The sequence below is a fragment of the Solanum verrucosum genome, unplaced genomic scaffold, assembly GCF_900185275.1.
Source record: "Solanum verrucosum unplaced genomic scaffold, falcon-dt-bn FXZP01000101.1, whole genome shotgun sequence".
In the NCBI taxonomy this organism is placed as follows: Eukaryota; Viridiplantae; Streptophyta; class Magnoliopsida; order Solanales; family Solanaceae; genus Solanum; species Solanum verrucosum.
This window is the reverse complement of record NW_026020111.1, coordinates 179,406-193,603: the sequence shown is the minus strand read 5'-3', so window position 1 is coordinate 193,603 and position 14,198 is coordinate 179,406. Positions and strand designations below refer to the sequence as shown.

General features: G+C 37.5%; 1 protein-coding gene and 1 non-coding gene across 2 annotated transcripts; one reads left to right on the top strand and one right to left on the bottom strand.

Moving 5' to 3' along the window:
• The first annotated feature begins 614 nt into the window (after positions 1–614).
• LOC125825546 (small nucleolar RNA Z247) lies at positions 615–753 on the top strand. Its single transcript, XR_007442866.1, has one exon. It is a non-coding gene; the product is annotated as a small nucleolar RNA Z247 (small nucleolar RNA).
• Positions 754–4,320: 3,567 nt separating this feature from the next.
• On the bottom strand, positions 4,321–10,753 carry LOC125825534 (26S proteasome regulatory subunit 4 homolog A-like). Its single transcript, XM_049504865.1, has 6 exons — positions 10,224–10,753; positions 7,589–7,834; positions 5,417–5,586; positions 5,127–5,343; positions 4,894–5,034; positions 4,321–4,595 (listed from the first exon to the last, which is right to left on the bottom strand). The coding sequence occupies exons 1-6, from the start codon at positions 10,698–10,700 to the stop codon at positions 4,512–4,514; spliced, it is 1,335 nt and encodes a 444-aa protein (XP_049360822.1). The 5' UTR covers positions 10,701–10,753; the 3' UTR covers positions 4,321–4,511.
• Between the last annotated feature and the right edge of the window lie 3,445 nt (positions 10,754–14,198).

Here is a 14,198-nt window from a genome sequence, read left to right as displayed (position 1 = left end):
TAAATAATTTAGATCAAAAGAATAAAATTGTTTGTATTTGGTAATAGCTTATGGTTTTTTCCTGGAATAGTTTTGCTTGAGGCCTGGATAGTCCTAAACATCTTCTTAGAGGTGGTTGGGACTAGAGGTGCTCTTTAGGTTGTAATTTTGAAGTTTTCATGTTGGAGTAATGGTAGTAGTTCACAGTTATTACCAAAAAATATTATTAAGTTGGACAGACATAATTATATTTTGTGGAAGTCCCAAGTTTTATCCACTCTAAGAGGGCATGGCCTTGAAGGTTATGTAGGTGGGTCTCACAAATGTCCATCAAAATTTGTTGCAAGTAGCTCGATAAAAGAAACCTCTGCCGAAGCTACTATTAATCCAAATTATTTGGCATGGCGGAAACATGACCAATTTCTCCTGAGTTGGTTCTTGTCAACACTCACAAAGAGTGTTTTGGGGCAAGTTGTTGGTTGTACCACAGTCATGGAGGTTTGGCAAGCCCTGGAACTATGTTCGCGTCACAGTCAAAGGGATTGGTGCAACAACGAAAAAAGGGATCCATATCAATGATAAACTATTTACAGAAGATGAAATATATTGCTGATAACTTGACCGTTGCGGCACAGCCTCTTAGTGAGAAAGATCTTACATTGTATATTCTTGGTGGCTTAGGTCCCGATTATGATGCGTTGGTGGTCTCCATTACCTATAGAGTTGGAATCATATCCCTTTCTGACTTACATGGGTTTCTGCTAAGCCATGAGACACGTCTTGAAAATCTAAGTACTATTGAACAAAGGCAAGTGCACTTTACTGCAAAATCTTCAAATATTAATCCTAAAAGTGATGACGGCTACAAAAAGAACACTAACCCGAACCTGAATCAGCATTATGGAGGACGCTCGGGAAGGGGTCGAGGAGTGGTTGCAAGTTCAATAATGCACATCATCAGCCTCACAATTTTACAGGTTCATCACAGTGTCAAGTGTGTAATAAGTTTGGTCATATGTCTCTCAATCGTTAGCATAGGTTTTATCATAATTCTTATCAAGTCCATGCATGCACAAACTCAAATGGCTGCCTACATCGCTCAACCGAATGTTGTATCTGATCCAGCTTGGTATCCAGATTCTAGTGCTACGTACCATCTTACAAATGATCATCTCAACAATTTGGCTCTTAGAGGAGACTACCATGGTACATATATACTAAATTTTGGTTGGTAATGGAGCTAGTTTGAAAATTTCTCATATTGGTGATTCTAAATTATTATCGTCATCTAGAGCCTTGCACTTAAATAAAATCTTATTTGTCCCTGAAATTACTAAGTGTGGATTAAGTTACTGCTGACAACAATGTTTATTTTGAATTTCATCCTAACTTTTGTGTTGTGAAGGATCGATCGGGCAACGAGGAAGGTGCTACTGTGAGGCCGGGAGACTTGAGCATGGCCTTTACAAGCTTCTTTTCACCCGAAGATCCAACTGGTAGTCCTTAAATAAACCACAATTTTTTCCTTTGTCCAAATCCTCTTTCGATGTCGTTTGGCATAATAGATTACGTCACCCCTCAATAAACGTAGTTGAAAGTGTTGCTAGAACACTTGATTTTTCCATTCTAGCAAATAAGAGTTCTAGCATTTGTGGGTCTTGTCAACAAGGAAAAAGTCATAAATTACCTTTTACATCATCCTCTTATTTGTCTTTGAATCCTTTAGACTTGATTCACCTGATGCATGGGGTCCTGCCCCTTATTTATCAAATAATAAATTTCGTTACTATATTATCTGCATTGATGATCGCACAAAATTCACTTGTTATTATCCCATGTCCTTTAAAAGTGAAGTCTACTCATTTTTTCTGCGATTTAAGTTGAAAATTATTTTGAACGCAAAATTAAAGTAGTTCAATCTGATTGGGGTGGAGAATATCTAAAATGTTCAAAGTTCTTTGACCAAGTTGGTATTCTGCATCATATTTCTTGTGCTCATATCCATGAACAAAATGGATCCGCCAAACGAAAACCGTTATTGGTGCATGCCTCACTTCCTCTTCATTTTTGGGATGATGCCTTTTCTACTGTCGTGTATCTCATCAATCGTATGCCTACTCTTATCCTTCATAACATATCACCTCTTGAGAAATTATATAAGAAAATTCCTGATTATAATTTCTTAAATGTATTTGGGTGTGCTTGTATCCTTATTTACAACCATTCAACTCTCACAAACTTGCTTTTAGATCTTGTCGATGTCTCTTTCTTGGTTATAGCCCAATACATAAAGGCTATAAATGAATTCATATATATACCTAGTGGTCGAATCTATATCACTCGTCATGTTGTCTTTGAAGAGTCGATTTTTCCGTTTGCACTAAACAACAGTACAATGCCCGTGCCACTGCCTCCTTCACAAGTTCCTTCAATGTTATATGTAATTGCCCCTTTTTCAGCACCAACACCTCTTTATTCCTTAAAATCTATCAATCCAATAAATCTCTTCAAGCTAATATTTCTCCCAAGTCTCCACCACTGTCATCAAATTTACTTACGACTGTGAATGTCACTGTTGACTTGCCCTTATTACCGAGTGTTGTCCCTTCACCTTTACCAATTCAGTCCGAACGACACAACACTACTTATGTCCCACACCATATGATCACTAGATATAGAGCAAAACACTCACAATCTAAAGCCAACTTGACCACCAAATATCCCCTTCCAAATTCTCCGATCTACCCATCGAGCCTACTTGTTTCTCCCAAACCAATAAGGATGCAAGTTAGAGAAAGGCTATGCAAGAGGAATATAATGCTCTCATCCAAAATGGTACCTGGACCCTTATGCACGCATCCAATGCAAAGATCATTGTTGGTAGTAAGTGGATGTTTTAAACTTAAGCTCCATACAGATGGTTCTATAGAGCGATACAAGGCTCATTTAGTTGTTAAAGGATTTAATCAAGAGCCTGACATTGATTATCATGACACATTCAGTCCAGTAGTGAAGACTACTATCATTAGAGTGGTTTTACTTTAGCATTATCAAAAGGTTGGTCACTACGTCAACTCGATATCAAGAATGCCTTTATACATGGTGAATTAGATGAGGAGGTCTATATGACTCAACCTACCAGGTTTGTTGATCCAAAATATCCAAAACATGTTTGTAGACTTCACAAGGCTCTATATGGCCTTAAACAAACCCCCCGAGCTTGGTTTGCAAAACTAAGTAGTGTGTTACTTCATGTTTTTCTTGCCTCCAAGGTTGATTCATCACTATTCATTTTCCATTCTAGCGACATACATTGTGTTGGCCTATGCTGATGTCCTTATTGTCACTGGAAATCCACCCATTACAACTATAAATAGGGGATAGACACGACATTCAGAGGTATTCTGCGAACACTTCAACAAGCATTGTAGAAAACTACAATATCAACTACATAGTTCTTCCAAAGAGTGATCAACGTAGTTTTTTCCAGAGATCTTTTCTGAAGCACAAAGCACTAACCAACATTTTCGACGATTGCAATACATCTCTAGGAGATCCAAGTCATCCAACAATTCGAGAAGTTTGCTATTGAAGGCCCTCAAATCTTGGAGAAGTTTAGGAAGAGAGTAACAAAATTATACATAATTTCATCAATAAAAATGACCTTTTCTTTTATTTAGTTTTACTGGCAGTTAATTTTTGGTATACCAAAAATTAATTGCGAACTGTAAATCCTATTAAAATCAAATAAACTAGCGATATATTGTGTCATCATCCCCATTTGCTACAAGTAAACTAGCGAATATATTGTGTATTGTGTCATCATAGCATTCACTTGGTGGAACCTCTGTACTAATTAATGAAACAAATGGGGATGATGACGCTGATTTTGAGAAAAAACTATTTAGCTGTAGAAAGAACAAAACGCAACTGCTAACTTTTATATCGAATAATTAATATAGTTGCAATCATATCAAGTAACAAATAGTACTATTTAAAAATGAAAAGTCAGAAATTTATTTCAGAAATGAAAACATAATACATTGCGTTCATAGTCGATTTTTAGCGTTTGTAGGATAATTGGAAGAGAAAGAGGAGAGTTGGAGGCGACCAAAGTGAACAACTATTTTCTAAACCCTAATCCATTTTTCTTCTCTTTAGTCGCCCCCAACTCTCCCAATCATCCTACAAACCCTAAAAATGGATAGAATCCCCTGACAATTTAGGACAGGAAAATAAGGGAATCTACAAGTAGCAATGGAGTGGCCAAACAATTTTGTATAAGTGCCAAAATTAACATAGACGATCGTGAGTTGTAAGCTAGGAAGATCTGAGAAAATATACTGTGGAAAACGAAGATAGCACATACTGAAAACGGTTCATGTAACTAACCCACATGTTCTGAATGTAATTTTTACCCCAAATGACTGAAACATCACCGTACAAAATGAGACCTAATGCTAATGCCCTTCTCAGTGAAACAAACTAAACCAAATCCTGAACAAATATGAGCAAAAAACGATGCGTAGTTACTACATGTAAAGTCCTTCTGGCACTCCTTCTTTCTTCTTGAACATCACCTTATCTTTCGCCTTCTTGAAATCTGCATGAGTCACCTGTAGAGAACAGAATAATTTTGTCAACGTCTATAGGAAAATGCAAACTATTAGCTCCCAAGCTTTACCGAACCCCTGTAACATGATTTTAAGAACCCCTACGGGACATGAGCCAAAGTTAATGAACCAATTATAACATGCTCCCTAATCAATTTACATTACAACATACAACCCCACACATGAATGAAGACGTGAACTTGGTGAATTCCAAAGTTTTGAGCATTTGGGTGCAAATTGGGACCGAACTAAATCCCTCATTTCTAAAAGAAAAACATAACTTCCCATTTTGAGGTCTTACCTTCATACGTCGTTCTCTTAGAGCAAGCAATCCAGCTTCAGTACATATTGCCTTGATATCAGCTCCAGAAAATTCATCCTTGGTCATAACAAATTCTTCTAGGTTGACATCATCAGACAGAGTCATCCTTGCTGTGTGTATCTGATATCCCAAATTAGATTTTCTAGTCAGCAAATAGGAGGCAATCCAGGATTCATCACTCAGTAGTATTTGCAAACATCACAATAACAAACCTGGAATATGCGCCTCCTTGTTTTAATATCAGGAAGAGGGAACTCAATCTTCCTGTCTATTCTACCAGGTCGCAGTAAGGCAGGATCAAGACTCTCGATTTTATTTGTAGCAAGAATCACTTTAACATCTCCTCTGGAATCAAAACCATCTAGCTGGTTCAACAACTCTAACATGGTCCTCTGGATCTCACGTTCACCACCAGAATGTGCATCGTACATGCAGATGAAGACATTAATTAACAGAAATGCACAACATTCCAATTTTCAAGTTACTGATGCCAGAGACAAACCTCTTGGTACCGACTGCATCAATCTCATCAATGAAGACGATATAAGGTGAGAGATCGTCAGCAACTCTGAAGAGCTCCCTCACCAATTTAGGCCCATCTCCCAAATATTTCTGAATCAGTTCACTTCCAACAACACGCAAGAAAGTTGCCGAAGTGGAGTTTGCAACTGCCTGAACAAAAATCATTAACACAGCTCAGATTTTATCTTTTGCATACCCAAAGAGACAATGGTACCTCGACAGCAATTAATAAACACTCAACAAAGACTGTACTATCTCCGGTCAATTTTAAATGTATCCATTTAAGGAAACCAAGGTGGCATTTAGTTCCCCAAAATCTACCTGTGCTCCTATAGATGACCTAAAATATCTTAGAAGAGATAAAGGGTAATTTGAAGTGATATAAAGGGTAACTTAGTAAAAAAAAACCTTATAATTAATGCTATTATATGGTTTTGGTAAAGGGTGTGCCCCTTAAATACCATTTAAAACGGACCGGACGAAGTAACTGCTAGCAGTTCTTACACAAACACAAATAGATAGCATGACAGTTGAACGGGCTAATGGCAGCCAGACCCGGAAAAATATCCAGCAAACAAATTATTCCTCAAAATTCAAAGACATAGCATGACACTCAAACAGGCTAATGGCAACTTAAATTGTAAAAGGCATCCAACAAACCAGATTTTCCTCAAAAAATTGACATGGGCATTATGAAAGAACTTTTGTTGTACCATCATAGTAATATCCCATGTTGATTTCAAGTAACTCAACATGCCAGGACATGTAAAAAATCTTATCCAAACAAAGAATGACACTAAATCGTCCAAAAGAATCTGCTCATTATCATATGAATCTATCCCAATAAATAATTCCATTGATACCGGACTTCAGTCAAATGTATTCTTAAGTAAACTCCAGCACTTTAAGAAAATTCCCAATTTTCTACCTGATAACACTTATCATTATTTCCATTTCTTCACAAAACCTTAATGGCCTCCTACATACCCCAGTTTAACATTAGAAAGTCATCTGGGGAATATACTTGGACAGGATTAATTCTTTCTTTAGAAATTTCAAAGAACATGAAACAGTATTTGGTCCAATATTCTTCTGATTTACTCTTAGGATGGAAAATGTGGCGGCACGGGGCAGGTGCAGGGAAAACCCGCATAAACCCACAAAGACTTCTCCCCATCCCACCCCACATAGCATAATTTTTTTGTTTTTCCCTGCCCCGTATAGCTCCAACATTATTATTATTCTGGGGTTGGACACAGAGGATTGTAGTTTTTACAGAACTTGCGATGCATAAATTACTCCCAATAAGATAATTTTAACTTTTCTATTCTCATCACCTATATTGAACTTACTCTATAGAAGAATGTAGAGGCAACTAATATGTTCTCTGAAAAATGAAACCAAAAGATCCATTTCTGGTGGCTATTTTGACACGCAATAATACCATTTCGTTAAGCCTCCATTTGACAAAAGATAATGTGTTAGAACTAATTAAGTAATCCAAAGTGTGTTCACATTTTTGTCAATATGTAAAAAAACTTTATTAGCTAACTTAGTAGTGCATCATTCTCAACACTGCAGTACAACATATCACTTCTAGAATTTCTTCATCCGTCACAGATATTGGCTGCAGAATCACACACAACAAAATTATGCTAAGGCTTATTATCATTCAAACATGCACAATATGTCAATATAGCATTGGTTGTCTTCAGGACTGAAAATCACACTCTGGAAAAGCAGCAACAAACCCCAACCAGCACACCCGCCCCACCCCACATATTTTTTCCAAAAAAATATTGTACTTGCCCCCGCTCCCGCAAAAGATCTAACCAACAACACTGGCCCACAAATACTATAACCCGCCCCGCAGCAACAAACCCCAACCAGCGCACCCGCCCCACCCCACATATTTTTTCCAAAAAAATATTGTACCTGCCCCAGCTCCCGCAAAATATCTAACCAACAACACTGGCCCACAAATACCATAACCCGCCCCGCCCCGTCCCGCCTCATTGCCATCCCTATTTACTCACCCTCTCGGTTTTTCTTCAATCAAATAAGAGACCTACCACTTTAGCCAAAGGAGATCAAAGTGTAGGCTTAAAGAGAGTATTTTTAAGTCCATTATACAAAAGAAAATTTCACAAACCTTTGCAAGCAAGGTTTTGCCAGTCCCGGGCTCCCCATAGAGAATGACCCCATTAGGAGGTTTTATACCAATGTCTTCATACAGCTCAGGGTGAGTCAAGGGAAGCTCAACAGCTTCTTTAATCTCCTGAATCTGAGCATCCAATCCACCTATATCAGCGTAGGATTCCAAAGGAGCTTTCTCAACCTTCATGACAGACACCATTGGATCAACGTCGTCTTGTAGAAGCCCAACAACAGATAGAACCTGAATAAGAACATACAAAAGTCAAAAAGATCCACCCTCAAACTTACATAATTTTCTGCAAAAATAGAGGGCAAAGATGGAGATCTTTGCTCAGAAGTTACTGCTAGAAAGAAGAGAAACTATACATAAGTCGCAATGACCCATCCTCAACCAGGGACACTTCTACTACAAATATTAAACGAAGAGGGAGAGATTTGCTGAAAAGTTACTGCTAGAAAGAGAACATAAGATGTTTGATAGCATGTGGATTAAGAAAATAAGAGCATTACAGTTAAATTTTGAGACCCATTAACCCACGAGAGATAGTGAGTCACTTAGCCACTAGAATTATTTCAATGACTAAGCCACTCCCCAACTTAAACAAAAAAGAAAAATTGATAACCATATATGAATCTTTTTATTACTTCTCAAGTGTGGCATAAATATTCTCACAAAGCGTAAAAACCTGACTAATAGAAAATGTTACCAGAAGACTTGTCAAAAAGAATATAAAATGTCCATTCAATGAGGTATCACGAACTCCAGGTATTTTATCAGTGTTTTGCTGACATGGTAAAATGTTAATTCAAAAGGATATAACAAACTTCAGTTATTTTAGCAGTTTCTTTGTGGCATACTACAATGTCAATTCAAAAGGATATTAGAATTCTGGATAATTTATGAGTTGTTTTGTTACACGATGCTAATATGTAATTTGATTGGACCATACAATACAAACATTGGAAAAGTTGACCTTCATAACCAGGAAAACTAATCAAAGCAATCATATCCCACTATCCTTGAGCACTTCGAAAACAGCTGAATGATAGCTGCCTGACTGTACAACCCCACTGGCACTTTTATAAGGCTCTCATGTACACAATCTAAACCAGAAAGGGTATGGAGGTAGAAGAGCATTTATAAGGTAAACTTGGGGTTTGGGGTGGGTGGAGAGAGAGATACCAAATGAGTTTTAAACATGAAAGGTTAAAAGGTCTTGCTACAGCACTAGAAAACCAAATCAAATATAGAATGATATCATCAAAACCACTGCAAAAATCTTCACAAGATTTGCAAGCCTACAACAATGAAAATCCATAGACACGTGTGGAACTGCAAAGCTAAAGCCTAATTTCCCTAAAAAAAATTGAGTGGCAACCCTGACAAATATTTGAGTTTGGTTTCCACTATACAGACAATAGATAGGAAGGTGTGGAGGATACGAATTAGGGTGGTAGGTTAGTATGTAGGAGTGTGTCCATATTAGTAGGTAGGAGTGTTTTGTCTTTTTGCCCTTACTAGTAGTCGTAGGACTATTCTTGGTGTTTCTTGTTCTTCAATTTTTATTACTATCTATTGTTTTTGTGTAGTTCGATCATAGTCTTGTTTTGGTGTAATACTCTTTTGCTACTATTTGTTGTTTATGTTACTATCTATTGTCTCTTGTACTTCAATTACGTCTTTTTCTAGATTGTTTGTGTCTTCAATTGATGGTCTATCAGAAACAGCCTCTCTAAAGCCTCTCTAAATCACCTATGAGGTAGAAGTAAGGCATGTGTCACCTCTACCCTACCCCACTTTGTAGGACTATACTGGGTATGTTGTTGTTGTTGTACAAACCACATTATAATAGCAAGAAGTAAGCATTTAGGCAGCCAATGCTCAAAAAATATAATGTAGAACATATAAAGTAAGAGCATCTAAAAAGGACCCATCAAACTACTAACTAGCTGTTGTATGGGGATAAAACACCACTTAAGAGATTACAATTGAGAAAAACACCCCTTGATAAGATAATAGCTCCACCCAACAACAACTAAGCGACAGTCTCAAACAAGTTCGGATCAACAATATGAATCCTCACTAACCATGTTTCTTCATATGTTCATCTCAGGCCAATATTATACAAATTAAAATAAAAAGCACCAAGAAAGTTTTCTGTATTCTCTATGTTCCCCAACCAAACAACCAAAAACCCCTTGGTTACCCATGTTCATATCCTGATGAAACCTTCAAGAATGTAACTATTGCATGCCCCTCACTGTAGGATATACTTTGTACAGTTAAATGCACTAAACCCTTACGTTCCCTCAGTTCAGAGCAGTAAATCATAATTAAATAATATTAACAAGAACTGTGAATAATTAACCAGACCTAAAATTCCATGATTCCAATCACTAACAAGGCGTTGTTTGAAACATATTCTGCTATTGTTCCATTTCAAAGTTCAAATACCAAACCATTACCTAGTTAGGAGTATAGCTAACTGTACACGAACTTGCCAATGTCAGTTCTTAACTTCAAATCTGCAATTCGGGGCTATAGAAACGGAATATATATACTACTCCAAACCCTAAGAAGGCAAGACCAACAAACATCAAAATGAACTAAAAGTAACAAAGTCAAATACCTTATTATGCATCAAAATGGCACAACCAGGCTCCAATTGGTCCTTATCTACAAAGGACAAGATCCCAACATAATACTCTGGCCCAACTGAAGAAGAAACTATGGCATGGTTCTCATCAATAAGCTCCTCTAGATTACCCACGCTCATGGGAGAACCACGTAGATCATCAACCTTAGATCTATCCTCTTCGGTTTTCTCTTTCTGAGGTTTCAGTCTTTCCTGATTAGCCACGAATTCTTCCTCCATCAATAGATAATCTTTGATCCGCTCAAGCTTTAGTAGCCGACGCTTGCACTTGGTCAGCGGTGTAACAGTCGGGAGCCGAGCTGCCGCTTCAGGTCCTTTCTGTTTGCGCTGCTTACGGCCAACTCGAGCCGGTGGAGCAGCCGGCTCAAACTTTTTCTCCTTCTTGTCTCCGTCATTCTTTCGATCTCCGGGAGGTTGCCGGTTAAGTCCACCGGGCGTTCCTTGACCCATTGATTCAACAAAGGTTTAACCGTGGAGAAAGGGGGAAAAAGGGCTTCAGAAATGGTGTCTTTTTTAACAAGAAATATTATCTGAGCGTGGCTAAATTGAGAGACACTATAAATACGGGTATCTAACGAGCCCGGACTGGCCCGTTAATATTTGGGTCGCGGGTTTGGGATATTTTTCATACACATACAAAAGTATTTTTCAATATATATTTGCTTTAGCTTTAATTATGGGTTTTCAGAAAGTAATAAAAGTTTTTTTGATAAAATATATATAAATTCCAACAAAATATAGCTTGTATATAATTTTATATAAAAAAATTGTTGTATATAAAATCGATCAAATCATACAACTTGCATATAAATTTTATTGTATACAAATTTGATCAAAATATATAATATAGTTAATTTTGCAACTTATTTATGTCTTCCTTAACGAGTCTTGATATGAAAGTTCAATGAGAAAATAATCAAATGTCCTTCTAATTTATATTCAGATTTCTAGCTACACACTTCAATTTCACGGGATTCTATATATCACCCCCTTGAATTGCTTAAAATTGATATTGTTACACCGTTAAAAAGTGTCACACCCAAAACTCAAAGGGCACAATTGGCACCTAATGTTAAAACTTGGATTTAAACCGATTTTGCTGAACTATTTGCTAATGGTGCAGAACAACCACATAGTTAAGAAAAATAAACAAATATATCTCGGCTTGAAAATAATCCCTTGGTCATGCAACAGCTCGAAAATTGATAAGTAGAGTTGGAAAGAAAGTTGCAAAAAAAATTTATGTGGTGCAGGTCCTACAATCTGTCAACAGTTCCTAGAATGTTCTATGGATTGTAGAAGGCAGACGTAGAAGTTGAGTAAGACTTTTGGGAAATGTTAAGTCGCAGATGAAGGGTCTACGGTTGAATATGACTAATCGTAGAAATAACTACGGGCCGTAGGAAATGCTCGTAGAATGGCTTCCAATATTGATGAAATTTATGTATATTGGGTTCTACAGATGAGGTCTATGAGCCGTAGAAAGGTTGACAACCTATAGAAAGGGTTCGTGAAAATTGTAAGAATTGTCGGTCTCTAGTAATGTGTTTACGATTGAACAGGGCGGATCATAGGATTCCTAGTCCATAGAAGTCCCTCGGTAGTTTTAAGTTAGGGTTATTTGGGTGTTTTCCTACCCTTTTAACTTCCACTACTAAAAAATTGTCAAAAAACAACGGTCAAAAGCGACGGACTGCGTTACTTTTTTGGTCAAAATCGACGGAAAAGCGACGCAGTCACTTCCGTCGCTTTTTAGCTCGACGCTTTTCAAAATGCGACGGATTGCATCGCTAAAAAGTGAGTCGTTTTTCAAATAACTACGGACTGCGTCGCTAAAAAAGTGACGAACTGCGTCACTTTTAGCGACGGACTGAGTCGCTTTTTTACTTTTTTTTTTTTAAAAAGCGACGGACTGCGTCGCTTTATTTTAATTTTTTTTTTAAAATTTCTAAAGGGCGACGCAATCCGTCGCTTTTCTGGAAATTTTATTTTTGAAAATCCCAGAAAAGCGACGGATAAAAGGACACTGTCCGTCGCTTTTCTGGAAATTTTATTTTTAAAAACCCAAAAAAGCGACGGACAAAACCACGCTGTCCGTCGCTTTTCTGCAATATTTTTGACAGCAGGCCAGTTTCTGTTGCCCACCTGCAAATGCAATTCAATTCAATTCTACACTATTCAGCCCAATCAAACACACAATTATAAACAATCTAAACAATACATAAACCAACAAACTTAAAATAACATTCAAAAGTATCTAAATCATAAATTAAAGACTTATAAAGTCTTTTAAAATTCGTTTTAAAATTTCAAAAAGTTCATAAATGTCCAGAGATCTAAACTAGGAAGTGAGATCTACATAATCATCCTCATCACTCTCGTCGTCGGTGTCATCGGGAGCCGAAGTAGTAAGTCGACGAGCGAGGTTCATCACTTGTTCTTTGATTTGTTGAACGGTCTCACTCATGATTTCTTGTTCAGCTACTCTTCTCCGCTTCGACTCTGCTAGTGCCGTTGTAAGTTTAGCTATTTGATCCGACATAGCAGCAATCTGAACACCGTCAAGTGCCTCGGCATGATGTGACGATCCAATACCTTCTAAGCCTGACTGAAGGCGTCTAACATCGTTTCGAGAGCTTAGACCATAGCATCTACCCTTGTGTGTCCCCCCTACCACTTTTTCTTTCCAAATCTGAGTGGACAGTTCAGGTGTCAATTGAACCGAACTATCTAGATTCTCAGCGGCGTACTTATGAAAGTCATTCTCCATATTAAATATAAAAATTGACATAAATATATATACATATCATAAATATATTCACTATTGATAAATATTATTCATATTAAATAACTTACAAAAGTTCGTTCGGCCCTTTTCTCCACCCACACATCCGGATCCAACTCATTTTCTTTCTTCCTGACATGAGTCTTTTTGAAAACCTCTAGTTCAATGGAAGTGCATCCCAATTCTTTTTTCTATAAATAAAAACTGAAATTTATAACGATATATATGTATCAACTAATTATTTATTTAAAAGTTTGAATTAGAACTTACCATCTCTCGTGCAATTGTTCAAACCGTCTTTGCACCTCCGGTGTGCAACGAGCCACCTTTAAGACTTCCTCTAGCCATTTTGGCTTGATCTGATATTGCCTTAAACTTGTCGGTGTTCCAATACTGACCCAATTCATCAAAAACATGAGGTAACATCTAATCGGGACGTTCACCACTATCCCGAACGCTCTTTAGCCAGCTAGACAGTCTGGCGGATGCCTTCCTCTCAAATGTGGTCCCAATGACCAAATTGTACCTCGACTCCCAAGTACACATAGTCTGGAAAAAAAATTGAATAACGTTAATTAAATCGATAGTAAAAAAAAGTAAAGTATGCTAAACTTAACTAAAAAATATATACCTTAAAGTTATTAAACATCGCCTGGCGTATACTGTTTGGAATCTCGCTCCAAGAATGATAAGCTTATGTATAGAGTCTTCTAACACACTCTTTTAAAGCCCGAGCAACATCCTTTGCAGGATACCACCTGCAAAACACATAATAAATATGTTAGTTCATGAATAATATATTAAAGTATAAGAAATAAATAAAATAAACTAACAAATAGATAACAAAACAAACTTACGATGATCGATCCGGCTCAATCATGACTCTACCAAGTCTGTCCTTCTGGCCAGGATCTAGAGCAGACATCGTATCATGTGGTGTAGCACTAGGTGCAGCTGTAGACGAGGGTGATACATCAGGATGCACAAAACGCTGAGTCAATGGAGGCGTACCGGCCATAGCATCTGACTGCTCGCTACTAGAATCTCCAAGCCTCATGGCAGATAACTGAGGAGATGTACCTGTGGGAGATGGAGTACCTGCCGATAAGGGTCGTGCTCGACGAATAACCTGTAAAGGTAGGTCCTCATAACGTCGTGAAGGC

What these genes read in the sequence shown, in the direction of transcription:
- LOC125825534 (XM_049504865.1), bottom strand. Translation starts at nt 10,700, where the DNA reads ATGGGTCAAGGAACGCCCGGTGGACTTAACCGGCAACCTCCCGGAGAT. An exon ending in CAAGGAGGCGCATATTCCAG is followed by an intron (nt 5,035 to 5,126) that starts GTTTGTTATTGT and finishes TTGGGATATCAG; the next exon opens with ATACACACAGCAAGGATGAC. An exon ending in TAAGAGAACGACGTATGAAG is followed by an intron (nt 4,596 to 4,893) that starts GTAAGACCTCAA and finishes TGTTCTCTACAG; the next exon opens with GTGACTCATGCAGATTTCAA.